We start from the raw sequence: 26,137 nt of genomic DNA, 5'->3' as shown, positions 1-26,137 counted from the left end.
GGAAAGTTAACTCTGCCCAGGGCAATACTTTTTAAGTTATAACCATCTTGTTAAAACTTACCAGAGATTATTATGGTTTTACGAAAGGATGTGAGCAGTTTAATGTTTGCCACATTGTGAGACTGAGAGCCATTGATATGATATCATGTGTTTTCTGTTTTTTGTTGAGCCACTCTTTGTTTTCCTGCCTGACAGGGAGCAGATGGAATCAGAGGATTAAAGGGAAGCAAAGGGGAAAAGGTAAAGTGGAGAAGTGACACAGTCTGTGCACATTCAGGATGTTTTTGTGTCTGAAAATGAAAAATTACCAGAAATGATCAACAGGATGCATCCAGTCGTTCACTGCCATCTGTGTGTTCATGGTGTCTTTTGATGTGCAGGGAGAGGACGGTTTCCCAGGAGCCAAAGGGGAAATGGGAGGAAAGGGGGACGTTGGGGACAACGGATCTCCGGGTGGCAGAGGGGAAGACGGACCTGAGGGGCCCAAAGGTCAGATGGGTCCTCTGGGAGAAGGTGGTCCTCTTGGTATTGCTGGAGAGAAGGTGCAGAGCTAAGTTGGCATGCAAAATGCTTAAATGCTAACCATCAGATATTGCTGCAACTTTAAGAAGCGTGTTCAAGATTAGCTGACGGTCACTTTGTTTTTAAGGGGAAACTGGGAGTTCCTGGGCTGCCTGGATATCCAGGACGACAGGGGCCAAAGGTATGATGAATAAAGAAGCAATCATTGATGTATATATTAAATTTATGTGATTAACATCTTGGGTAGATATGATTAATGCAGAGTGAATGTGTGTGACTGCCTCATTCTCAGGGTTCTGATGGATTTCCTGGTGGTCTTGGGGCTGCAGGAGAGAAAGGAAAGAAAGTGAGTGGAGCCTTTAAAATCACAAACATATTCTGTGCCCTCAGATATTTACAGTTTGAATTTCAAAATCAGGAAAACAAACTTTTATATGAAACTCCTGTCTTTCTTATCCAGGGTCCAGCAGGACAAGCAGGAGGCTCAGGCCAGAGGGGTCCAAACGTGAGTGTTGTGTCACAAAATACAAATTTTGTTTTTAAAGTGGCAGTATGAAACATGTGGATGGAAAAAACACCTTCCACTTCTCCCTCTGCTAACTCTTATCACTCTGCAAAGCCATTACCACTTAATATTGCACCAAACATGCACAAAGGAGTGTCCATCTATTGAAACTCTTATCACTTTTTTTTCTAGAGTTATACACAGGAACATCAAAACTATATAATACTTGATAGTTGTTTAAAAAAAAGGGAGTGACGACGGAGAGCGTAAATGAAATGAATGTGTGTATGAGTTCATATATCCCTGTCACTCCTGCCTATGTCAGGACCACAGCTGGGCCACCCCAGTGAAAAAAGTTTGGACATGCCCCTGAACATGTATGCCAACCCTCATCATGCAAACAGTTCCACTCAGTTGAATATGTCAAGAGCACAGATACACTGACAGCCAATCAATATGTATCCAAAAGAAGTTCAAAGTCAAAACAGCTTTTTTAAGAAAACTTTGATAAGATAATGTTGCCTACTGTAGCTTTAATTTGAATATATTGAACTTACTTTTGAATCCATGTTAGTGAGATGTTTAGGACGAGAGCTTTACCCTCTTCCATAAGATTTAGTGAGTTAAGGATTTTCTTTTAGTCCACGGTCACTTTGAATGTGATCTCAGAAAGCTAAAACATTTTACTGTCTATTGTCTGAGGTTGATTAATTTTAAACCCACTAAAAATCTCACCTGATCAATTCATTCCTGAGGGTGGGGGGCTGGTTTGGTTCGATCAGTAGAGCAGGTGCCCCATGTACAGAGGCCACAGTCCTCATTGCACTGGTTGTGGGGTTGATCCCTGGTCCTGGCATGATCTGGTGCATGTAGTACCCCCCTGTCTCACAAAACACTTCCTGTCTCTCTCCAGCTGTCCTTTCAAAATAAAGGCCAAAATTCCCAGTTGAATCTATCGGTTTCTTAAGTTCCTTTCAGGTCAAGGTTTTGGTTTTGGCAGTGGGAGTTAAAGAGACAGAAATTGCCTTCAGCAGTTGATGCAGAGCGAAAACGGCATACTTTGACGTTACAAATGTCAGGTGGGCAGAAACATGACTCTACATTAAACTGAATATTGCATGAATAATAATTAACATGCAATGAATAATCAAACATGATTATTTGTCAGTGTTGTGTTTACAGCTTGTTTCTGCTGCCCTAAAGTGGCCAAAATACCAGTAACATAGGTTTAATCCATCTGAATGTTTTAATCCTTCAAATTAAACCTTGATACCATCTTTATGTTAGTCTATTATTATTCATCACCCAATAACCACAGTACAGCAGATCTCTGAGTCCTCCCTGTGTTCCCTCTGCAGAAACCTAATTAGACAGAGAGTAGTTACACTACATATTGAACGGCAGGATGATTTCAGGCCTTCTGTCTGAGGTCAGTATATATCGATGGGTGTCCTGTGTTTGATGTGAATCATGTATCTCCTTCGACAGGGTGCCCGAGGAGCCAGAGGAGCTCGAGGGCCTACAGGGAAACCAGGAGAAAAGGTCAGCTGACTCCTCTCTCAGCCAATAAAAACATCTGCTCAATCTTTGTCAAAAGTTCAACACACTTGCATTGTTAGCTGTTTGTTCTATCCATCACTGCCATGCTCTTCTTCGATCCTTTCCACAGGGCACCTCAGGACATGATGGGCCTCCAGGATCTCCTGGAGACAGGGTAAGAAAAACACTGTACTGTGTGTCTTTAGTTAATTGATTGATCGGCTGATTGATCACCTGATATATTGGCTGGTTGTGTTTTTCTTTAGGGACCTTCAGGGCCGCAAGGAAGGAACGGAGAGCCAGGACCTAAAGGAGGAAGCGTGAGTTGTGACAAAACAAATATTCAATATATATTTTGTGTAAGAATGTGTGTCACCATTTACTCCGCCACTCCAATCTGACTAATGCTACTGTTTTTGGAGGTAAGATAGATTGTTCAAAACTTCACTCTAATGTTTGAATAGAATAGTCACAATTAAACATATATATTGGGTAGCTAAGGACCTTTGTTTCTTAGCAGACACAAGTATATCTCTTCTTTATAGTTCAGACACTGTTGGACTAAACAAAGGAGGACAATTCCTTTATTGAACATTTTTTATTCTTTTGATTATTCTAGTTTTAAGCCAAGACGGGACCAAAGTGAGAATCAGTCTAAAGTCACAATGTAAGAAAAAAAGAAAACTAAAAGAAAACAAGAGCAAGAATATTTGGGGCAGTTTAAGTATGCGCCCCATGTACAGATACTAAAGTCCTCATAGTAGTGGTCATTGGTTCGACTCCAGCCTCCTACCCTTTGCTACATGTCTTCCCCTACCCTCTGCTCCACACGTTTCCTGTCTTTCATCAGCTGTCTTATATATTAAAGAGAAATGATATGCATAAAAGGATGCCGAAAATAAAATAATGAACAGGACACTACGGTGAAAACACAACCTTCTAGAAAATAAACTCTGTAAAGGTCAGAAATAAAGTGAACGTATGAGATTTATCTTTAAGCAAATGTTGGATTTTTCCAGTCCCATTGAGATAAATTTATCCCTGATGATTATTAAAACTGTAATTGATAGTATTTTATATCATGGCCTGCACTGCGGGGTTTTCACTTCAGATGCAGTCTGCTGGTGCCAACATTTTAATACAGCTGTAGGGTTTTCATTTTTTCATTTTCTGATAACAATTCCTCTTCCTAAGAATTCACAAGTAAGAAATCCTGCTCATGTGCTGCTATGAATCACGTTCTGCTGCCTGCAGGCGACAGTTCCTGCAGACTTATTTGAATATCTGACAGCTCCTGTAATAAAATGCTACACGGGCAAATTTTAAAAAAAGGTACTCATGATCATTAAGAACACTTCAGCGCCCCTCATTCTGAACATCACTGATATTAGTCCAAGTTTGAAGCCAACTTTAATAACACAAAAATCCATTAATATCAAACGTGTCTTGATTTTGTGTGTGTGTGTTTATCCTTATGTTGGTAGGGTCCTGCAGGGAAAGACGGACTTCCAGGTCACCCAGGTCAGAGAGGAGAGCCGGTGAGTGAGTTTACATTTTTGGAGAGTTCATGAGAGGTCATCAGTGCTTGCACCTTTCTCTGAGAAATGATAAATGATCTTCACCACACACACACACACACACACACACACACACACACACACACACACACACACACACACACACACACACACACACACACACACACACACACACACACACACTCACACAACACACACCCCGTGCACACTGGAGTATTTTTTTATACCCTTGTTCTTCTGTGACTTCAGGGATTCCAAGGAAAGACGGGCCCTCCGGGACCCTCAGGTGTTGTGGGGCCACAGGTGAGCTCAGCAAATCACTTGTTATGTAATATTTGTGACGCCTCAGGCTCCTGGTCTGCACCGGTTTAACTGAACTTATCACTTCTGTGTCTGTGTGTGTGTGTTTCAGGGTAAATCTGGTGAACCTGGTCCAACAGGGGACAGAGGTCACCCAGGGGCACCAGGTGTTCCAGGAGAGCACGGTTTACCTGGTACTGCTGGGAAGGAGGGAGGAAAGGTGGGTCCATGAAGACACACATGAGCTGCTGTCCTCACATCTCAGGAGGTCTTTTGCTTTTTAAACTTCTAATATACAATCATTTTTTGTGTCTCAGGGCGATCCAGGTTTTCAAGGGACATCTGGGAAGAACGGTCCTGCAGGACTGAAGGGGTTCAGAGGAAGCAGAGGAGCCCCGGGAATTATGGTAACACCTGAATACACACACACACCACATCCTAAATGACATGATTTCTAAATACTATGAATGATGTAAGAAGCATTATAAAAATGATCCATGATCTTTTTACAGGGACCTCCTGGTCTCAAAGGAGGATCAGGACCTAGTGGAACCCCAGGAGCCTTGGTGAGTCACAGTGCATCTTTTTTGTCATTGGCTGTTTTTATTCAGGATGCTGTGTTTGTTATTTGTCAAATGGAAGCATGTTCTTCAGTTGTGTCTGTTTTTGGTGCAGATTTTCCTGGACCAATGAGACTCTTATCAGTTCATCGTCTCTGCAGAATTCTGATATGTGCTGTCGAAATGTGATCACAACAGTGGTGTTGAATGAACTCTTGTGCCTGTAGGGACCGTCTGGTGAAAGGGGCCCTCCTGGACCAGCAGGGGCCATCGGACAGCCTGGTCGGTCCGGAGCAATCGGAGGACCTGGACCAATGGGGGAGAAGGGCGAGCCTGTAATTACATCTACCTGCTTTTTTCTGTGTTACTGAATCTTTGTTACATCGTCTCTGTAGACTTTGCATGTTATTGAGCACAAAAAAAGCTCTATTTGGATGCAGTGAATTCATGATTTTTAAGTGTGTGTGTTTATCCTGTGAGCAGAATAACACAGATTTGAATGTCGTTGTTTTTCCAGGGTGAGAAGGGTCCGATTGGCCCAGCAGGTCAGGATGGAGATCAGGGACCTGTTGGTTTGCCTGGAGCGACGGGGTCTGCAGGACCTCCAGGAGACGACGGGGATAAGGTAAACTGTCTGTTTCTTTATGTTTCACAGACACAGAGTGTGTGTGTGTGCTTTTACTGTAGTGTTCAACTGTGCTTCATCCTTATCTGTGTTTGTTTACAGGGAGAGCAGGGAGAACCTGGGCAGAAAGGCAGCAAAGGAGACAAAGGAGAATCAGTGAGTCTGGAGCTCATTATGGACTAAACTTCTTACCCAGAGTAGATCTGATCATGTCTGAAGCCTCTCTCTCTCTCTCTTTCTCTTTCTCTTTCCACAGGGTCCCTCAGGCCCCGCCGGCACTCAGGGGGTGGTTGGTCAGCCAGGACTTCCAGTGAGTCTGCTCTCCTCTTTGAGCTCTTTAAACTGAAAGCTCTCAAACCGCACATTAACATATGTGTCAAGAAGATTGTGAAGTCCCTCAGGTTCAAATGTCCTGCTGAGAAATCTTCACAGATGCAGTTTTTCACACACTCTGGTTTGGATTTTTGTCTCTGATCAGGAGGATGAAGGAGCTCATAATTACTCTCATTCCTCTTAGAAATATTATATTTAATTGGCACCCTGGCGTGTATATCTTGTTTTGAGAGTCAGAAAGTAAGGTCGTTATTCCTCACATGTTGGTTTGTTAGATATGAAGCTACTGCCTGAAGACTGTAGCATGAAGCCGCACCTAGAAAGCCTACTTATTAACCCGTCTTTACAGTGTTAACTATATTTAGGGAAGAAGTGTTTCTCACCGTGAGGAAGTGCAACAACATGTGGGGGTGTCATTACATCAAGGCATGAAATATATATCTCTACAGAAATAAAACATGGCACTTTTCCATGAGGGTTTTCACACAGATCGGATAAAGACTGATACAACAGGATATTTTGTGAGCTCCTATTTGTGAGCTCCTATTTGTTGCACCTGTGGACAGAGCCAGGCTAACTGTAGCTTCATTTTGTAACTTACAAGTAGAACGGTCGTATAAATCTTCTCTCTTTAAGCTAGAGAGTAATTAGATTAGAGAACATTAATTAGAGAGCTCTGAGATGAAATACGGGTTAATTTCCTCTGCTGTTCTCATGTTTCTCTTTTCTTTTTTTGATTATAAGATCTAAACACAATCTCAGAGAGATAACGTATTTGAACAAAAATGATTAAAACACATCAGAAAGTAAGACTAAAAGATAAAGCAAAACTTAAGTTTTAAAATAATTCGCCTAACTTTATATTCTTGCTTATATTCATACTGACACTCACTCCACACTTCCCTCTGTGTATCAGGGTGTAGATGGATTGGTTGGTCCCAGGGGCCAGCAGGGCATGTACGGTCCTAAAGGAGATGAGGGACTCCGCGGCTTTAAGGGCTCCAGAGGACCAATCGGATTACAGGTGAGATTTGCGGATCAGACAGATCAAAATTGATCCTGAAGCTCTTATCTGAAATCCTGTATCAAAGTGTGTGTGTGTGTTTTCTCACAGGGCATGCCCGGTCTGCCAGGAGAGAAGGGTGAGAGTGGACATGTGGGACTAATGGTGAGGTTATATCCTGTTTAAAGATCTCTCCCTTATTGACATCTCATTATTCCTTTATTTACATGAAGTGATCTATGGTTTCTTTCACTCTGTTTTAGGGTCCACCTGGTCAGCAAGGCCCTAATGGTCCTCAAGGACCTATTGGGGGACAGGTAAGTCTCACAGTGATATTAATACATCCTTAATTTGTCGAGCACATCATTCATATTCTGATGACTCACTCTGGTCTTCTCTGTGTCATGCAGGGTCCTAACGGTCGGCCTGGGATGATAGGACAGCCTGGTGGTGTTGGAGAGAAGGTGTGGCATACATATTGTTTGATAATATTCGTCCCCAAACAAATTGTCTCCTCCTGAAGATCTGTAATAAAGTTTCTCTCTCTCTAAGGGGGAGGATGGTGAGGCAGGTGACCCCGGTCCAGTCGGTGTCCCAGGAAGGCTGGTGGGTTTTTGTGGGAGCACATTTCAACTTCAAAGAAATAGATCAAAGAATTTGCTTCCTCCATATTGGGGTTTTAAGCCTCTCTTGCGCTCCTTCTCTGCCCCACTTTTCTTAATCGCTCTCTTTGCTCCTTCACTTCTTTAGGGAGAAAAAGGAGACCACGGGGAGAAGGGAGATACAGGCCTTTCAGGAGCAGCTGGTCCTCCAGGAGCAAGGGGCCCAGCAGGAGAGGACGGAGCCAAGGGCAACGCTGTGAGAAACACCGACTCTTAAAACCACTTTATGATATGGCACCATTAAACACAGCACAAATCAGTTCAGAGCACTCTGACACTGCTGAAGACTACATTCACTTAATACCACAAGAAACCAAGTAAAGCTTCTGTGAAAACAGAGCTGAAAACTGAGGCACACCACCGTCTCTGCTCTCTGGCTTTGTGATATTAAAGTTCAGAAGCTGCTGCTGGCAGCCCTCTCAAGTACTAAAGACAAGAGGGATATGAAGTGATCGCTGGCTGCTTAAAATGCCTTTGAGGCTTCAACTTAATTTCCTTGATATTTCCTCTGCTCTTTTTCATAAAGCATATAAAAGAAGAAAGTCTGATCAAATGACATCTTTACTTTTAAGTTTGTAAATCTACATGAGCAATGAGGCTGTGGGGAAACAATGATAAAGTAAGTTACCCTGCTGAAGCTCTCTAACTCAGCAGATATAAGTTACTGACAGTGAAGTCCATGAGTTTCAAAGGTTTCAAATACATAATTTTTAATTCATTATTTAAATTCCATGACTTTTATCAAAGATTAGAGCACAGTATCTACCTTTTCTATCCGATGTAGGCTCCTGAGCAAAATGTAACCTCTAATGACAGAAAATGAAGGCTCTCTGTCAGCCACACATTTTGTTTAGCTTTGCTGATTCTGTCTCCAATAACACATTTAAAGCCCTTTAAGCCAAGGAAGAAAGGTTGAAGGTTACTACTCAGCTCCAATCTGCAAAGATGAAATGTTAAAACCAAGCCAGAAACCTTGGTGTAGTCTTAGACTCAGACCTTAATTTCAGCAGCCACATTAAGACAATTACAAAGTCAGCCTACTATCACCTTCAGAATATATCAAGGATTAAAGGACTTATGTCTCAGCAGGATGCAGAAAAACTTGTTCATGCATTTATCTTTAGCAGACTAGACTACTGTAACGGGGTCTTTACAGGACTCCCTAAAAAGTCCATCAGACGGCTGCAGCTCATACAGAATGCTGCTGCTCGAGTCCTAACAAGGACCAAAAAAGTAGATCACATCACTCCAGTTCTCAGATCTCTACACTGGCTTCCTGTCTGTCAGAGAATAGACTTTAAAATCCTGCTGATGGTTTATGAAGCACTGAATGGTTTAGGCCCAAAATACATTGCTGATCTGCTGTTGCTGTAAGAACCACCTCGACCTCTGAGGTCATCAGGTACTGGTCTGCTTTCAGTCCCAAGAGTCAGAACGAAACATGGTGAAGCAGCGTTTAGTCATTATGCACCACATATCTGGAACACACTCCCTGAAAGCTGTAGGTCCACTCCAACCCTCACCTCTTTTAAATCAAAGATCAAGACTTTTTATTTGCCACTGCCTTCCTATCTTAGCTTATTTTAACTCACTTTAAATTAAAATGTTAATGTAGTTTTTAATATATTTCTAATTTTCCTTTTCTTTTCTGTTTTATTATATGTGTCATTTTAATTATGTTCTTTTATGCTTGTCTGAATGTTTCCAATGCTTTTAATGTTTTAATGTAAAGCACATTGAGTTGCCCTCGTGTATGAAACGTGCTATACTAAAAAGCTGCCTTAGCTTAATCAGTATACTTTTTTCCCCACCTCTCTCCTCAGGGTCCTATTGGTCTTACTGGGGACCTTGGACAGCAGGGAGAAGCTGGGCCCAATGTGAGTCTCTGCTCTTCAGTATTCACCATCCTACTTCACTTCTTCTTTTTCACCATCTTTAATTTAAATTCTGACTTTGGCAGTAATATAAATTACACGTCCGACTGAAACAAAAGCTAATTAAAAGATCAGTCTGGGATGAAAGACGTTATTTTACTCTGCTTTAAGACATCCCTGTCATTTATTTTCTCTCTTACATTGTAATAGAAGAATGTTTGCTTTAACATAACTCCACTAAAACCCAATGTTGTCGTTGATTTTAAAGAAACAATGGTTGGAGTAAATATGAAAGAGCTGTAACATTACATTATATCAAAGATCAGGACAGAGTTGACTTTTTGAATGTCATTTAAAGAAGCTAACCTTTTAGTGCCATGTTTTTCCTGACTTCTTAAATCTGATTTACTGGGGTGGCAGTAGGGTGGGGTTACTCGTCGCAGCGGTCGCAGGCTCCACTCCCGGCCTAGACCGTTTGCTGCATTTTGTCCCCCACTCTCTACTCCCCACATTTCCTGTCCCTCTCTAGCTTTCCTATCCAGTAGAGGCAGAAATGCCCAAAAACATAACTTTAAATCTGATTTACAGACTTTTTTTTAATCTCATTCAGTGCCTCATGATTTTATCAGATTTATTACATTTCTTAAAACTGAGGTTTCCCAAATTAAAAACTTCTATGATGTAATACAGACATCTTCTTCTGTATTTTCCTTTGCCAACCATCTATTTTCCTCGTCAGGGTATCGATGGCCTTGCTGGGACTAAAGGAGACACAGGAGACCCTGGAAAATCTGTGAGCGCTACTATTTATTACTTACACTGAAACATTTTTGAATTCAAGAACATGAAAGATGTCAACAGAAAAAGCAGGACAGGGTTCTGAACAGTTTCTTAATGTTACTCAGGGACCCCCAGGGGCACCAGGAGAACCTGGACCATCTGGACCTCCTGGGCGAAGGGTTTGTGACTTTTTGCTTTGTATCAGAATCTGTATCTCTGATCCACTTTGGATCCTCAGTTTTGTTTACTGTTTGATTAAATAAAACATTGACTCTCTTCCCTGTTAGAATGAGGTAAAGCTTTATTTTCCTCCCAGTTTTTTATGTTTTATGTGTTTGTGTTTGTATTCTAGGGACACCTGGGAAAACCAGGGAAGGAAGGAAAGGCAGGTCTGAAAGGAGTGAAGGTGAGACTCAAAAAACTCTTTGATGAACATTATCTTAATGCTTACAGCTTCTGAGGGTCACCCTGGTCTCTGTTTTTTCAGGGTGCTCCTGGTTTGGAGGGACCAATCGGGAAGACAGGACCTGTAGGTGCACAGGGACACCCAGGGAAGTCGGGCCCTCAAGGTTTGAGAGGGATCCCTGGACCTGCAGTAAGTTCAAGAGCAAAGACTTCATATATTGAGATAGACCATAACAAACATGGAGGCTCAATGTTTTTCCTGTCTGTGTGTCTGTTTTGCAGGGAGAGCAGGGTTTAAACGGACCACCAGGCCAGACAGGACCCCCAGGCCCTATGGTATGATGACTTGGCAAATCTTGAACATAACAGAGGAGAAATAACAAGATTGTTTTAAGAGAGAGGAAAAAAAGGTATATTTTAATGTAATTCATTTGAAGTACAGCTTGATACAAGCTCTCTCTCCTCTTAGGGTCCACCAGGATTACCAGGACTGAAGGGAGATCATGGAAAGAAGGGGGACAAGGTGAGTGAATACTGAACACAGATAAACATTTACTATAAACTCTGAAAAAACACAGACCTTGAGCTTATTTGTGATGTCTTGGCAGGGTCACGGGGGTCTCATTGGTCTGATAGGCCCACCGGGAGACATCGGAGAGAAGGGGGACAGAGGACTGCCAGGAAACCAGGGACTTCCGGGTCCAAAAGGAGATGAGGTGCTGAAAATATAAAACTGAATTCAGTTTATGATGCGTGCTGAGGTTCATTAGTCACGGCTCAGTTTATTTCAGGAAGAGAAGGAAAAGTATAATATATATTTTTTTATTACAGTACCATAAAATGAAACGCTTGACTGCTTTAAGGAGTTTCCAGAGAAAAATCAAGGCTGTCAAAATAATGTGTGTATTGTATAAAACTAAAAGACATGCAGCAGTATCACTACAACTTAACGTCACAGTCATGAAATCCAGCTTGCATCATTAAACTGTCTCCAGTATATCCACACTGTGCACACTGAGCTAACCTCACAGACATGATTCAAATATCAAACATTTATTTCCTTATCTGTTATTGAACCAGAAAGACTCTTATCTTCTATCTTCAGTTTAAATAAAACACAACTGGCGACGAACACAGGCGTCAAGCAAACAAATGAAAGACTGAATCAAGATCGTCTCTCAGTTGTATTAACTGTTATCCAAACCTTACATTTTTCAAAGAGGAATTTATAATTTAGATGGAGGAAGTTTTGCAATATTGTGGAGAAAGGCTTTTTTCCTGCTCGGTGCAAACTCTTTGAACTTGGTGAGGAAGCCACCTGCTGAAAACTGCTGGAGGCCTGCATCAGGAGGTTACATAAGTGTGAGGGCAGTTTACCTCACTGCATGGCTACAGCAAAAATGTACGAGTTAAGTTGTCCACAAAGAATTAGTATTAGACAGACCACCCATGATACAGTACTCTTCTTTTAAAGTTGAGGAACAGAAGAAGACTTTATTTTAAGTATTAATTACATACAATAAAGAGCCAGTGTCAGACAAATCATCAAAGCCTGCAGCAAACAGGGAGATACGTGTGCAAGTGAACTAACTGCTGAGGCCCTTTGGAGCTGGATTAATGTGATTCTGCAGCAGGTTCAGGGTTTCAGGGTTTATTTTAGTCCCCCACCTACCTCACATTCCCAAACACACACACACATACACACACACACACACACATCTGCACTTCTGGTCTCTTAACACACACAGCAGCATCTGTACCCTCCTTTTTCTGTCTACCGCTGCCCTTTTCTTCTCTCTGCTCTTTAGAATTTCTTCACCAGCAGTTCATTTATTGAGTCCCCCAAATAACACATCAAGCAATCTGAAATGTCTCGGTCGAAGCCTCGTTCTCAAAACAGCTGATTCAGTAGTGGATGAGATTGTTGATGATGTGGAGTATTGAACAATCAAATAACAAGACATCAGGAAAATAACAGCTCAGAAGGTTCACATTTAACATGAGGCATCGCTCCTCAATCAGTGCTTTCAGGAGGGATGTGCAGGGGAGGTCTCTCTCCTCCTTCTCCTTCTCCTTCTCCTTCTCCTTGCTCTTTCTGATTACCTGCAGAGCATGTGTGGACACATTACTTGTGACAGGTACACAGGGGGTTGAGAGAGCCAGGGGCAGATTGTTCACTAGTTTATGATAGAGAATGGACATCTTACACAGAAGAAATAAAAAAGAAAAATGAAAGGAATGGTTGGCAATTTAAACGCTGGCAATAATTCATATTTCACTAACTGTCATGACATCCAGTGAAAAGAGCCAAAACATCAGAAATTGTAATCGATGCACGTACATGCAGTCTGTTACAGGTCATGTCTTACACTGTTTGCATTCACATTTTTGTACTAATTGCTTAACTTTCTTTTCTTATGCTTAACTCTTTCTCCTCCCTCCACCTCTCTGTGCCCTCTGCCCGTCTCAGCACCATGGGGAGCAGAGCTTTCAGTAGCTCTGCTCCCCAACTCTGGAACTCACTCCCACCAGACATCAGAAATATTGACTCTCTACCTCTCTTCAAATCACAACTCAAAACCCACCTGTTCCAATCCGCATTCTCTGTTTAATTTCCACTGCTTCATTTTTACTTTGTTGTTACTTTGCTTGTTGTTTTTGTTTATTTTATCGTGTTATTTTATTTATTGTGTTTTAATCCCTCTGTAAAGTAGCCTTGAGTGTTGAGAAAGGCGCTTTTAAATAAAATGTGTTATTATTATTATAATCCTTGCGTCCTACATCCCCTTATGCCCATGTCCTTTACAAGAGCAACTTAACACCACAGTGTGACTGATTCTGATTCATCCTCAGCAGATCTTTGTTTATTTATCTTACTGGTGTTTTCTTTTTCTTGTTCACATCAGGGTCCATTCGGTCCAAACGGTCCCCCCGGCCCTCCTGGTCCCAGTGGTCTGTCTGTGAGTAAACAATATCATGTCATAATTTATCTGTAATAGAATATATATACTTACTATTAGGCATTTGAATAACTGTGATATTATCTTCGACTCTCCTCTCTGACAGGGTGCCATCGGTCCAAAGGGCTCTAAAGGAAACTTGGTAATTGTGATGCCTGTTGTTTGTTTTTAATTAATCAATACAACAAAATTGGATCCCTGTGCCTCTCCAGCACTCTATATTAATGGCTTTGTTTTGTTTCCATGTAGGGTCCTATTGGTCCCAGAGGAGACACTGGGCCTGCAGGACCTCCAGGAGCACCAGTGAGTTCTCTTTACAGCCTCTTAAACTCTGTGAAAAACTGTACTGTCGTGTCTTTTTTGACCACCTTCTTTTTCTTCTCCTCTTAATTCAGGGTTTGCCAGCAGCCGGCATGTCCCCATTGCCAGAGCGAGGACGCAGGAGGAGAACTCACACCTTGGTGGATGGTGCTGTCTTTGAAGAGGAGGAGCAGGTGGATGGAGGAGAGGAGGACTGGATGCAGAGAGACGAGGCAGGGCAGGACGGGTGGATGAAGGAGAAAGAGGGCAAAGGCATGGAGGAAGTGTTTGCGTCTCTGTCCTCTATGAAAGTGGAGGTGGAGGGTCTGCGAAACCCACTGGGGACGTTCCACAGCCCCGCCCGCACCTGCAAGGAACTGTGGCTCCTCAACCCTGATCTCCCCAATGGTACTTCATCACTTTGTGTCTGCAGCCGTTTTCACATCACAGCTCCATCTCTAAACTACCTTTCTTCTGTCTGTCTACTTCTACGTCTAATATTATCTGAGTTTTTTTGTGGCTGTGTTTTTGTTCAAGTGTTATTAGCCTTGTGTATTTTCCTCTGCCCTCACTCTGTTTCCTCCCACCAGGTGAATACTGGATAGATCCTAACCAGGGTTGCCATAGAGACTCCTTCAAGGTGTTTTGTAACTTCACTGCTCAGGGAGAGACGTGTCTGTACCCTGACAAGAAGTTCCAGTCGGTTAGTTTTCATGCAGAAAATCAAAAACTCAAACACACACCTCGGTTTGCTGAGAATTTGATCACATGTTGTAGATACGTGGACTGAACTCTAATTTGATGTTTGTTTGTTTACCATCAGGTGAAATTAGCAGGCTGGAAGGGTGAAAAAACAGGCTCCTGGTACGGTTCATTCAGGAAAGGAAAACAGGTATAGTGTGATCATTATTTGTGCTATCAATTCATGTTTCTCTCTTTTTTTAAAACCAACAGTACATAGGAAACATGTCTTAAGTAGGGATGCACCGAAATGAAAATTCTTGGCCAAAACCGAAAATGAGGAAACCAAGGCCAAAAACCAAATCACCGAAATAAATTATCATTCCAATTATTAGTAGGGAGACCGGGGACAGTTGTAACAGTTCACTCCTTGGATTTGAGATTAAGCCATGCATTTTCTGATTGAGTTGCACAGACATTTTCTAGGCGCTTTATTAGCAGACACTTGAAGCTAGTTTGCATAGCAGTTTGAACACACTGGGTTAAAAGACCTCAAAGTTATAGACAGACTCTACAGTGAACTTTTCATTGTTTTCACTCTGTGGTCCGTCTCAACCTCTTTGCTTAGAAGACGCTTTAGTGCTGCAATTAAAGGAATAACGTCTGCTCCAGATGCATCAGAGGAGCTGATCTCTTTAGTTAGCTGCTCAAAGGGGGCATGAAGAGAGGGAATGTTCTCTATTAAGACCCACTGGTGTGAAGTGTATGTCGTGGGGAACTCGTGATCTGCGCTGCAGGACTCGCTTTTAGACAAAGCTATCCAGACATGGTTTTGGCTTGTGTCATCACAACATTTTGTTTCGGCCGTGTTGTTTTGTTGAAAAAAGTGTTTCGGCCACCAAATTTTTTTGTCCGAAAAATGGCGCAAAAGTGCATTTTTGGTTTTCAGCCGAAGATTTTCGGTGGCCGAATTTTCAGTGCATCCCTAGTCTTAAGTGGTCTCTCTGGCTGTTTTTGAAACTTCCTACTGTACTAGCAGTACGTACTGATTTGGCCAAAATTCAGTATGTAGTATGTGAACAAGAGCAAAATCTGCAGTATGCCAAAACTACCTGGATGTCTACTGATTCAGGAAAATTTCGCAGTATGCATCGTACCAGTCTGCCTTACGTACTGTTTCCCATAATGCACAGCGCTCGTTCCACTTTTTCTTTTTTCTCAGTTTTTAGGTGTTGTGAAAATGATTAAAGTCCAAACCACTTCTTAACTTTTAAAATCATAAGTGGATGCTGAAGAAGCAGTTTCTCAGCTTGGCCGTTGTTTACTTCCGCTTTCCGAAACCGGAAATCCAGTGATGTCTGGCTTAGCATACTGCAGACCAAACCCAATAGAACAGTCATACTACATACTAAATTCAAACGCAGTCTGTGTTTGGCAGTAACTACAGCCTTCTACATTCGTAGGTAGTATGTAGCAGGCTGTTTCGAAAACAGCCTCTGTGTCAGTGTAGCACTAGCATGGCAGGGTTTGTAAGCAGCGCTGCTGCTATGTGAATGTAAACAAAGTTTACTCAGCTAACTTTCTGTCTTCTTCATCTAAGTGTCTGAGAGTCATTCTGGTGTTTTCTGTCAGTTTACCTACTCGGGGTCTGATGGCGTTCCAGCCCATGTGGTGCAGTTGACCTTCCTGCAGCTTCTGAGTGCCACAGCCAAACAGACCTTCACTTACCACTGCCTGAACTCAGTCGCTTGGCTAAACACTGCCACCTACAGCCACGAACATGCACTGCGCTTTAGAGGCAGCGATGGAGAGGAGATGACACACGAGAACACACATTACATCAGTGCGCTATACGACGGGTGTCAAGTGAGTTACACAGAAATCCACCGCAGATTATCCATACCGGTCTCTTTTTAAAAACGTGTGTTAACATTTGTTTTCTGATTATTTGTGTTTCTCTTCTGTAGACACGCTCAGGACAAGAGAGGACAGTGTTGGAATTTGACGCTCCGCAGTCCAACACGCTCCCCATCATCGACGTTTTTGTGCCTGATTTTGGGAAGGGGAACCAGAAATTTGGTTTTGAAGTTGGCCCGATCTGCTACAACGGCTAACAGATTGGGGAGCCCGGGGCTTAAGACAGGAATTATTTAATAGGAAAAAAAAGAGCCATGGACACTTTTTACATGCAGGGAGAAAACTACATTCAAGACTTACCCGGCGCAAAATATTTATAAGTTGATTTACCTACAACAGTGTTCCTCTATCTGAGCATTCATCCTTTTATGCAGACGTTCATTCACTCCATAGGTCTTCTTATTGATCTCACATTCTCACAACATTGCATTGACTGTCATCTGTGCCATTAGCGTCTTTTTGTCACTCCTCTTTGAAGGAGTAAGTGGTGCTCCAACAGTTTCATTCATGTCTTTCATACACGTATTGATCTATGCACTCAAATCTGATCTATTCACTTGTATACACAAGCCTCCAATATATATATAATGATCAGTGAATCATCTTCAAAAATCCAGAAACAACACATTTCAGGCGCATTCACTCACCATGTAGTTCTGTGTTATTATCAAACCTCAACTTGTTGTGTTTATTTTTGTTTGTTGTTGTCATTTTGTTGTTATTATTAACTGTAATGTGATGTATATTGGAGTGTAATTCACCACGGTGCTATTATGTAGCTCCTTACAGGAGTACATTTCTTTGTAAAAGGGAACTGGGGCAGTGCATTTTTTATATTGTGAATCTGTTTTATATTTTTTCAACATTTCAAACCAAACTGTCGTACATGATCGCCTCAATGTCTTTCTATGCATAGTTTGTGGAGAAGTGACTGAGTAACATATTTTAATAAAAGTACATAATGTACATTTAAGTTAACATGATGACATTTAGTTTGACTGGGTGTTTGTAAAGGAGAGACGACAAATGGAAAAGTTTGGGAGAGGAAAGACACCTGCATTTCAACCAGGTAAGTCCCTTCAGTGTGCTCTTTTACATCTCCTGTTCTGATCTGTTTTTAATTTTGTTCTTAGTGGACAGTGACCGGGTTCTTGATGACCCCATATACTCTTATGTTTGCATATTTAAAGCCGTTTTTATGAATGATAATTTCGGTCAGTCCACCACTCTGATTGGATGACACTTTAACTGAATAATAATAATAATGCATTTTATTTCTAGACGCCTTTCTTGACACTCAAGGTCACCTTACATCATTAAAACAAACAGTAAATAAAATACAATTTAAAAAGTTTTAAGAGAATGGACAGTGGAGTTCTGGTAAGATGGAGTAAGCCAGTTTAAACAGATGAGTTTTGAGTTTGGATTTAAAATGTGTGTCAGTATTACAGAGATCAGGTGGGAGAGAGTTCCAGAGCTAGGGAGCAGAGCAGCTGAAGGCTCTGCTCCCCATGGTAACAAGGCGAGCAGGGGGGGACAGTGAGGTGGATGGAGGAGGAGGATCTGAGGGTGCGGATGGGTGTGGCAGTATGGAGGAGGTCAGAGAGATATGGAGGGGCAAGGTTGTGTATGGATTTGAAGGTGGGGAGAAGTATTTTGTAGTTGATCCAGTCTGTGATGGGGAGCCAGTGGAGCTGTTGTAGGATGGGTGTGATGTGGTGGATGGAGGCGGTGCGTGTGATGATGATACGGGCGGCTGAATTTTGAACCAGTTGTGGTTTATGGAGGGTTTTGTGGGGGAGGCCAAACAGAAGGGAGTCTAAACAGTAGGTGACAAGGCTGTGAACAAGAATGGAAGTGGAGTGGGGAGTGAATGAAGGATGGAGACGGTTAATATTACGTAGGTGGAAGTAGGCGGACCGGGTGACGTGGTTGATATGGGAGGTAAAGGAGAGGGTGCTGTCAAGGATGACACCCAGACTCTTAACCTGAGGGGAGGGGGAAGAGGGACGAGTTGTCGATGGGAATAGAGAAATTATGGAGTTTGTCCTAATGGAGTAAATGTCTTAATAATTATTGGAAGACTTTACAAAACATTTGATACAAACACTTCACTCATATCCTAAATCTGTGGGCTTTAAGTAATGGAATTCTCAACATGAGCTAACATTTATTAGCTAGCGAACGATTGCATGGTTAGACAGTGAAATAAACAGTTGAAGTGAGAGACATTACACCTTGTATACATCTGCATGTTAGTATCCTCATTGTAAACATAACCTCATAGGAATATAATTGCTGTTGTCTTGTGTTTCTAGAGCTGTCTTTTATTCAATGTCTCTACTGTGCATATAAAAAAATGAAGATGGTTATAGGGTGCTTGGTGACCACATATTGTCATCCAAAGCGATGGTCATAAGATGTAAATCTAAAGCATGGTAGTATTACAATACACTAATTAGCAACTAAAGCACACATTTCATGAAAAGTCGGGGTCAGGGCCGATGAACTCAGTTCTTCGTGACTGATCATTACAGTCATAGATTTCTTTTTTAATTAACCGGAAACCTGCCAAGGTCATAAATATAATGTCCCCTTATAGTGAAAGGTCCAACCACTATTGAACAGACAACATGCGTTGGTAGAGGTAGATCACTGAGTCTGAGTTCTTGTTGTTAAAGTTGTCTTCAGATAAGGACAGGAACTTACTTTGCATATACAACAAATCCTTTTATTCCTGTTTTTTCAAAACACACATTATTGAAAACTAAGATATTGTGTGCATTGCAGTGCTTGTAACCCTGTAACTCCTTACTCTTCCTTACTCTGTCACTACTACTGTGGTGTTGGCCGTTTTCTCACCCTGCTCTGTCTTTGCTGTCATCTGCAGTGCATCCAGAGAAATTTACAATGATGTTAAAACTTTAATGAGGTGAAGCGGATGCACATAGTGCATCCTGGATTGTTTTGCCTCCAATATTCAGCCATAAAATATGAATATGGGCTATGACCTGACATGAAAGTCACATCATGGTTACATTCAAAGAGCACCGTGGAGGTAGGGCACACAGGTTGAAAACATTGTTTAATATTTTATTCCATTTCAGCTTTTGTATCCAGTGGAAGATAGATGTCAGTGTCTACAGTGACCTAAGCCCCCCAGCTGTTTGTGACTTCTAACAGATGAAGTGATATAGAGTGGTCTCTTTCTACCTAGCCCACGGGTCAGTGTTAGCAATGTCATATGAACTTCAGTTGGACAATATTGTGGTTACAAGTAAGATGAAAATATCAAAAACTAATAAATTAGGCAAGTGTTTATATATTTGAGATAACATGGCACACGCTGTAGTTTTGTCAAATATACATATTAACACGTTAATGTGAATTTAAATGTCTCATGCTCATATTAAGTCAAAGGTATGTAGCCAAACTTAAAGCTGCTGTTGGTGGTCCTGGAATAAACATCAGTTCAGGGAGAGATTGCAAATGTCAACACTATGCCTCCACACCAGATTTCCCTCTCTCTACACTCCTCTCCTCCCCTCTCTGCTCCTGTAAGCCCCGCCCACAAACAGACTGTACCTACGCTCAATCAGGACGATGTAGGAAAACCAATCAGGAGAGTGGCTCTGATTGGTCAGAGCTGACAGGAGCGATTGGAATTTAAAGATTGCTGGAACATGAGGCATAGGAAAATACAGAGATCTCGCCATAATCTCAAATTACCTAATTTATTGATGGCTGTTGATGAGTGTTATGACTTTTTGCAAAACACAGCACAATATAAGTACCTTTTTTTTTTTTTACCCCTATCCTATCAACTGCAACTTTAACTAGCTAATGGCTAGCAAAAGATACTAGTTCTGCACACAGCTAAAAGCTAAACTCAGAAATACAAGAACAAAAACCACTAACTGTAATACATTTTTAGTTGTAAAATGTCAATTATTTACATGGTCATTAATAATAAAGGTCATCATACCCATCAGTACTCGCCAGTAAGTGGAGTAATTTGAAACTATTGCGAAATCTGCGTTTTCCAATGCCTTTGTATCAAGCAATGTTATTATTCCCCTCGTTCCCGTAATGACGGACCAATCATAGCTAATCTCCAATCCTCTGTCCTGATTGGTTAAGGGGCGGCCCCTACTACGTTCTCCTGTTGGTTATGAGTCAGGCACTATCATGATTGCACACGTTGATCTGTGTTGGGGGGCTAAGAGGAAATCTGGTTGGGAGGGATAGTGTTGATATTCGCAGTCCCTCTCTCTGAACAGATGTTTACTCTGTGACTACCAACAGCAGCTTTAAATCATAGAAAATAATGTATGTTGTGTCATAGTGAAAATGGGCTAAACATGCTAAACCAAGCTAACAGATTATGTACTAGCTTTCTGAAATGTTTGTCACGTTAAACATGAAGATTTGAGCCCAACGGTGAGTCTAGTTCTTATCTCAGTGGGGAGAATGAAATCCTTTGAATTTATGTAAAAATATGTCGTTTATTATGTTTCTCTAACTCTGTTTTCAATGAGAGCTGTGTTTTCTATGACTTGGTTTAGTGTGTTAACTCATTTGAGTCAGCTGTATCTTTATTGTTCAACAGTTAAAGCTGCTGTTCATAGTCACAGAATAAACATCTGTTCAGAGAGAGGGACTTGGAATGTCAACACTATCCTTCCCAACCAGATTTCCTCTTAGCCCCCCAACACAGATCGGCGTGCGCAATCATGATAGTGTCGGACTTATAACCAATCAGAGGATGTAGTAGGGGCCGCCCCTTAACCAATCAGGACAGAGGATTGGAGATTAGCTATGATTGGTCCATCATAACGGGAACGAGGGGAATAATAACAGTGCTTGATTCAAAGGCATTGGAAAATGCAGAGATTTTGCAATAGTCTCAAATGACTCCACTTGCCGATGAGTACCGGTGGGCATTATGACCTTTTCTCCAAACCCAGCAGAAAAAAAGTAATGTTTTTTATACCATTCCTACCAACAGCAGCTTTAAGTCCATCTCTGAAAAAGCAGGTCTTCAAATGCTTTGTACCTACACTGGCACTCTGCCTGATCTTTATAAGACCAAAACCTTGGCTACTCTGTGTCACATGCAATCTGTCACTTACATGGACACCCACGCACTCGTAACGTACTGCTATCTGCAAGCTTGTGTTGACGTAGCAGAGAGTCATCCCTATTCCCCCAACTCCTCCTTCACTATCCCTCCTCTTTCACCTTCTCTGACACAGTTGTCCTCTCCAGTTAGCCTGAGTGCATCTCTTCACTATGCTGCTAACACTAGTTTGTGTTCCTCTTCCACAGCCAGAGGGGGATTCACACACTCCAGCCTGGCCTTCAGTAGTCCTTAACCCTGAGGCTAACTAAGAGAGGTGGATAGTGTCCAGGTGGCACCTGAATTTGGAGACTCTCCTGAATGCTCTGGGGTTCACAGCTTGTGTTTTCTTCTACCTGTGTGGAGCCAAATCGAGGTCAAGACTGCAGTGGCCAGCAAGAGAGGAGAGGATGCTGATGGGTCCATCTGAAGTCCTTTGGGTGCTGCAGCTGGTGTTCACTGTCTGCTCATGTAAGGTATAAATACACCTTGCACTTACTTTCAACTCCTAATCTCTGTGTTTGAACATGAAATGTATAAGATGAGCCAGAATCCCTGCAATTCAAACTTTTCATTAAATATCAAAGGATAGAGTTGATGGAGACTTATTTATAAACCTGTGCACAGGAAGATGAGGTTCTCAGTTACTTTGAATATTTGTGCTGGACTTCAAAGCATAGAAAAAGTGAAGGTTTAGAGAATAATTGTACTTTCTGTGGCTCTGTCAATACCTGTATTTAAAGCATGCATTTGTTTGCATGGAAAAACATTTCTATCTCCATAAAACATGCCTTGTTGAATATTTCCAGCAATAAATAAAAAGCTTCAAGGATCAACAGCATAAAAAGGACTAGATAAATATAGTATTAGCTGCCAGAGGAGTTGAGGGAAGCTTCTAGAGACTTTTTCTCCCAGAAAAATCAAACTATTTCTTCTGTTTTTTACACTTAAAGTGCTGCTGTCTTTCTTTTATTATGGGTTCTGATGTGCCTTGTGTTGGCTCTATTTTGAGGCTGATTGTTAGTTTTATATATTCTCTCAAACTGAAAAATCACAAGTTTGTCGTTTGTATCCTGAAAATGCAAATGCAAAGCTCCTGTGTCAGTGACCGTAAATACCCTGGAGGTGTTTTACATCGCTCAGTTGTCATGTTGACCCCATTGTCCCCCCCCCCCCCCCCCCATCTCCCGTCGAGTGTGTTACCCCTAAGTGCTGCTGATTGAAATATTCATGTTAGTTCAGCGTATTTGCTGAAGGGCATTTTATGTATAATCCATGCTTATCCTGGGGGTTCTTTTTTTAAATGAGGAAGCACAAGCATGTAACTGCTGATGAGAATAAAGGCACAATAAAACATTTAATGTTTGTAAGTTAAATTGTTGGCACATAATCGCCCGAGGCGTGAAGCACAGAGCTGTTCTTTTGTAGTTGAGCTGTAGTGGAAGGATGTTACTGTACCATGATGTATGTTTGCTCTGTGGGTGGAGACACAAGTTTCTCTTGAGGAGCTCAAATGAATACACTTATTGTTGTTTCATTAGCAGGAAACCTTGTGACTTTTACTCTTATTTTAAGAATTCCTTTAAAACCTGCTTTTAATGCATGAGCTGCAGAAAATGATAAAATCATGAATTACTTCTGTTTGGTGTCAAAAAATGTGAATATGATTAAATACTCAGATTTTTTAACTCACTTACCTCTGTGTATATATATATATATATGTATATATTACGATTATGTTATTGAAGACATTAAAGACAGATATAAATTCTTGCAGAGAATCGAGTAGGGGAGAACAATGTTGGTTGTTACACGGGTTGGTTGGCACACTCGTTGTATCTCAAATTGGGGTATGGACATTTCCAGAATTAGGATCAGAGCTCATCTACATAGTCTTCTCTGGAGTAAGACAGCTCAACTTGAGGTGAGAGGACTTTTTGTGTTTTTCATGTCAAATTGTAAATATTCAGCTCCTCAGTATTTTTCTTCTAGGTTTTTAAACGATGGTTGTATAACAAAACAAGTGTTACCCTTACAAAGTGTGAGGGGAAAACTATAGTTTAGATTTTTATTAGCTAGCTAACTAGTTGTTAGATGGTTGTTAGCCTTGATGCTAGCAAAAAAATCCAGTTGGGGTTGGTCGTCACATTGTCTTTGCCTATGTTGGCAAAATCATCCATGGTAAAATGAGTTGGAGTGTGCAGACCCTACATTTGCCATCCCTGTAACTCAGACAGTGACTGCATGTAGCCTAGTTGAGTAGGCCATTATTGTTAGGCCTATTTGTTTTGTTCTTTATGTTGTTATATAGGCTGGCCTAAAGATGGGCTTGTTAAAGATGTTAAAATGAATTAAGTTTTGTTGGCCTATCACTTGTCAGTGCAATTAAACTTTCAAACTTAGTTCTGCCTTCTTGCCTTTTTAAAAAGATTTTTACCATTTAAATACCATTGTGACAACCAACCCCATAGTGTGTGACAACCAACCCCATAGTGTGTGACCCCAGGATAGGGTTGGTTGTCTCACTGTGTCAGAGTGTCTTTGATAGTTAATTGCCTCTTTGTTACAATGAGTTGGAAAGTGAGAGGGATACACATTTCAAGCCAACACCTTAAGCTTCAATTTAATGTAGGAATGACTATTGAAAGATGTTTTGATGATGAGCAATCATCAAAACAGTAAAAAGTGTGACAACCAACCCCGTTCTCCCCTACTTCTGCAGCAGAAATGGAAAATGAAGTAGGTTCAAATCAAACAGTGTGCAGGTTTCTCAGTCTATTATTGATTGACAGTGTTTTCTCATAAGCATTGCAAAAAAAGAAATGCACACAGCTGGAAGAAAAAACAACTACATTTGCTTGGTGACAAACAAGTTCGTGGGAAAGAAAATTCAGCTGTCAGTCTGTGATGTTTCATTTCAAAGTTCCAGCTGGATGCATCAGTGCACACGTTGAAAGCTGTCAAGCATGTAGATTTTTTAGCATACAAAAAAAAAAACAGTATACAGGGACACTTAGTAAATATTTTATGATGTATACACTTAGTATGGAATTGGGACATTCTTGAGCTCAGCAGATTTTCTAATTAGCTCCTTTTCCTCTGAGTCCCCGGGCAGGTCGACACAAACACTGCACAGAACAGAAGTGGCAAATTGGCTGGATTTTGTTTAGGGATTTTGCTGCTGCCGTGGAAAATGCTGCAGACATAAATCAAATAAAACATCCTCAGAACGTCTTGTACTTCTGTTCAAGTTTTAATCAGCTCCAGTGTGAGGCAGATTGCATACTAAGTTTGCAGTTTGGAGATGTTGCTGACCACACGGTGGCAGTGTTGCATCAGTTGACCTATGAAATCGAATTACACACAAACACACACATACACACGGACACACACATAGACTGGGGACAGGTCAATCCACAGCATTGTGCGTTCATGTAGGCGTTTGCATTTAATCAATAAAAAGGAAAGAGAGGAGAAAAGGACACAGGAATCTAAATCAGTGAGTTCTCTCGCTGAGGAAAGGATGCAAGAAAGGAAGATAAGTGGATAGGAAAATAAGCAGAAAAAGAGTACGGATCAGAAAACAGGCAACAAAAGCAAGAAAAAGATGAAGGTTATCTGCTTGTTCATTTAAGTAAATGCTCTTCAAGTGGAGAATTTGCTCTTTTAATGAATGAGTTGAGAGAATGAGGGGGAGAGATGGAAGGGTAAGTATAAGAGAGAGAGGGAGAGAGTGAGAGATGGAGAGAGAGGGAGGGTGGAGGGAGGGAGAGGCAGAGAGTTAGTGGATAAATGAGAGAGCAGCGCTGGCTCAGCCACAGCATCTTACTGCCAGGCAAAGGAAGCAGTCCAGGAGACACACACACACACACACTCACACACAGCTCAGTAGGATCTAACCAGCTGTTTCCAGGAGCATCTCCTGAAGCCTGAGCAGGTTGTGGATGTTTGGACTTGATGTGTCTACGCATGGAGGAATCTTGAGTCTCTTGTGCTCTGAGGATTTATTCTCTAACCTGTGGCAGTGCAGGACTTGGGACTTGGACTTGTTTTGGCACAAAACCCTGGCTCTGGATTCTCGAGCTGAAAACTCCTCCCAAGGCTTTTTCATACCTCTTTTTTTTTGTCATTAGCACCATGCTTTGCACCTGCTCTTTGTAGCATGACTGCTGTCAACAGTTTGGACTGTGTGTGAGAGCTAGCCAGAGTCTCTGTTTGTTTGTGTGTGTGCTGTGTGGATGTGTGTGCATCAGGATGAGTGTTCCCATGTTAAAGATTGGTGCGGTGCTCAGCACCATGGCTATGGTAACTAACTGGATGTCCCAGACTTTGCCATCCCTGGTCGGACTCAATGGAACCATCATCTCCCCAGATGGCACACATGAGCGGATCGTCAGTGTATGTATTCTTCAGATTTTCACACACATGAATGAAGCATTGTTGTTCATGAGAGAAATGAGCCTTTTTATTCACCTGAACTTTCTATCTGATATTCTCTTAAATGTGCTGGAGTC

At 41.6% G+C, this 26,137-nt stretch overlaps 2 protein-coding genes across 5 annotated transcripts in view; both read left to right on the top strand.

Moving 5' to 3' along the window:
• The window catches only part of LOC117815364 (collagen alpha-1(XI) chain-like), a 70,708-nt gene extending 53,218 nt beyond the window's left edge, over positions 1-17,490 (top strand). For all 4 annotated transcript variants that reach the window (XM_034687025.1, XM_034687026.1, XM_034687024.1 and 1 more), the window contains 39 exons: positions 196-240; positions 381-542; positions 650-703; positions 815-868; positions 983-1,027; positions 2,516-2,569; positions 2,697-2,741; positions 2,833-2,886; positions 4,051-4,104; positions 4,354-4,407; positions 4,517-4,624; positions 4,722-4,811; positions 4,917-4,970; positions 5,192-5,299; positions 5,482-5,589; positions 5,692-5,745; positions 5,846-5,899; positions 6,839-6,946; positions 7,037-7,090; positions 7,189-7,242; positions 7,336-7,389; positions 7,478-7,531; positions 7,676-7,783; positions 9,411-9,464; positions 10,201-10,254; positions 10,367-10,420; positions 10,594-10,647; positions 10,729-10,836; positions 10,929-10,982; positions 11,116-11,169; positions 11,255-11,362; positions 13,553-13,606; positions 13,713-13,748; positions 13,856-13,909; positions 14,002-14,314; positions 14,497-14,609; positions 14,730-14,798; positions 16,220-16,453; positions 16,555-17,490. In XM_034687025.1, coding sequence (XP_034542916.1) covers positions 196-240; positions 381-542; positions 650-703; positions 815-868; positions 983-1,027; positions 2,516-2,569; positions 2,697-2,741; positions 2,833-2,886; positions 4,051-4,104; positions 4,354-4,407; positions 4,517-4,624; positions 4,722-4,811; positions 4,917-4,970; positions 5,192-5,299; positions 5,482-5,589; positions 5,692-5,745; positions 5,846-5,899; positions 6,839-6,946; positions 7,037-7,090; positions 7,189-7,242; positions 7,336-7,389; positions 7,478-7,531; positions 7,676-7,783; positions 9,411-9,464; positions 10,201-10,254; positions 10,367-10,420; positions 10,594-10,647; positions 10,729-10,836; positions 10,929-10,982; positions 11,116-11,169; positions 11,255-11,362; positions 13,553-13,606; positions 13,713-13,748; positions 13,856-13,909; positions 14,002-14,314; positions 14,497-14,609; positions 14,730-14,798; positions 16,220-16,453; positions 16,555-16,701 — 3,189 coding nt within the window. In that variant the 3' untranslated portion in view covers positions 16,702-17,490. The remainder of the gene's footprint in view (positions 1-195; positions 241-380; positions 543-649; positions 704-814; positions 869-982; positions 1,028-2,515; positions 2,570-2,696; positions 2,742-2,832; positions 2,887-4,050; positions 4,105-4,353; positions 4,408-4,516; positions 4,625-4,721; positions 4,812-4,916; positions 4,971-5,191; positions 5,300-5,481; positions 5,590-5,691; positions 5,746-5,845; positions 5,900-6,838; positions 6,947-7,036; positions 7,091-7,188; positions 7,243-7,335; positions 7,390-7,477; positions 7,532-7,675; positions 7,784-9,410; positions 9,465-10,200; positions 10,255-10,366; positions 10,421-10,593; positions 10,648-10,728; positions 10,837-10,928; positions 10,983-11,115; positions 11,170-11,254; positions 11,363-13,552; positions 13,607-13,712; positions 13,749-13,855; positions 13,910-14,001; positions 14,315-14,496; positions 14,610-14,729; positions 14,799-16,219; positions 16,454-16,554) is intronic.
• A 7,950-nt stretch (positions 17,491-25,440) lies between these two features.
• Positions 25,441-26,137, top strand: part of LOC117815337 (noelin-2-like) — a 46,960-nt gene continuing 46,263 nt past the window's right edge. The window contains exon 1 of the mRNA XM_034686989.1: positions 25,441-26,021. Within this exon, the coding sequence (XP_034542880.1) occupies positions 25,878-26,021 (144 nt within the window). The 5' untranslated portion in view covers positions 25,441-25,877. The remainder of the gene's footprint in view (positions 26,022-26,137) is intronic.

This window comes from Notolabrus celidotus, chromosome 7 (assembly GCF_009762535.1).
Source record: "Notolabrus celidotus isolate fNotCel1 chromosome 7, fNotCel1.pri, whole genome shotgun sequence".
Lineage (NCBI taxonomy): Eukaryota > Metazoa > Chordata > Actinopteri > Labriformes > Labridae > Notolabrus > Notolabrus celidotus.
The sequence above is the reverse complement of the archived record's forward strand: the minus strand, read 5'-3'. Positions and strand labels throughout refer to the sequence as shown.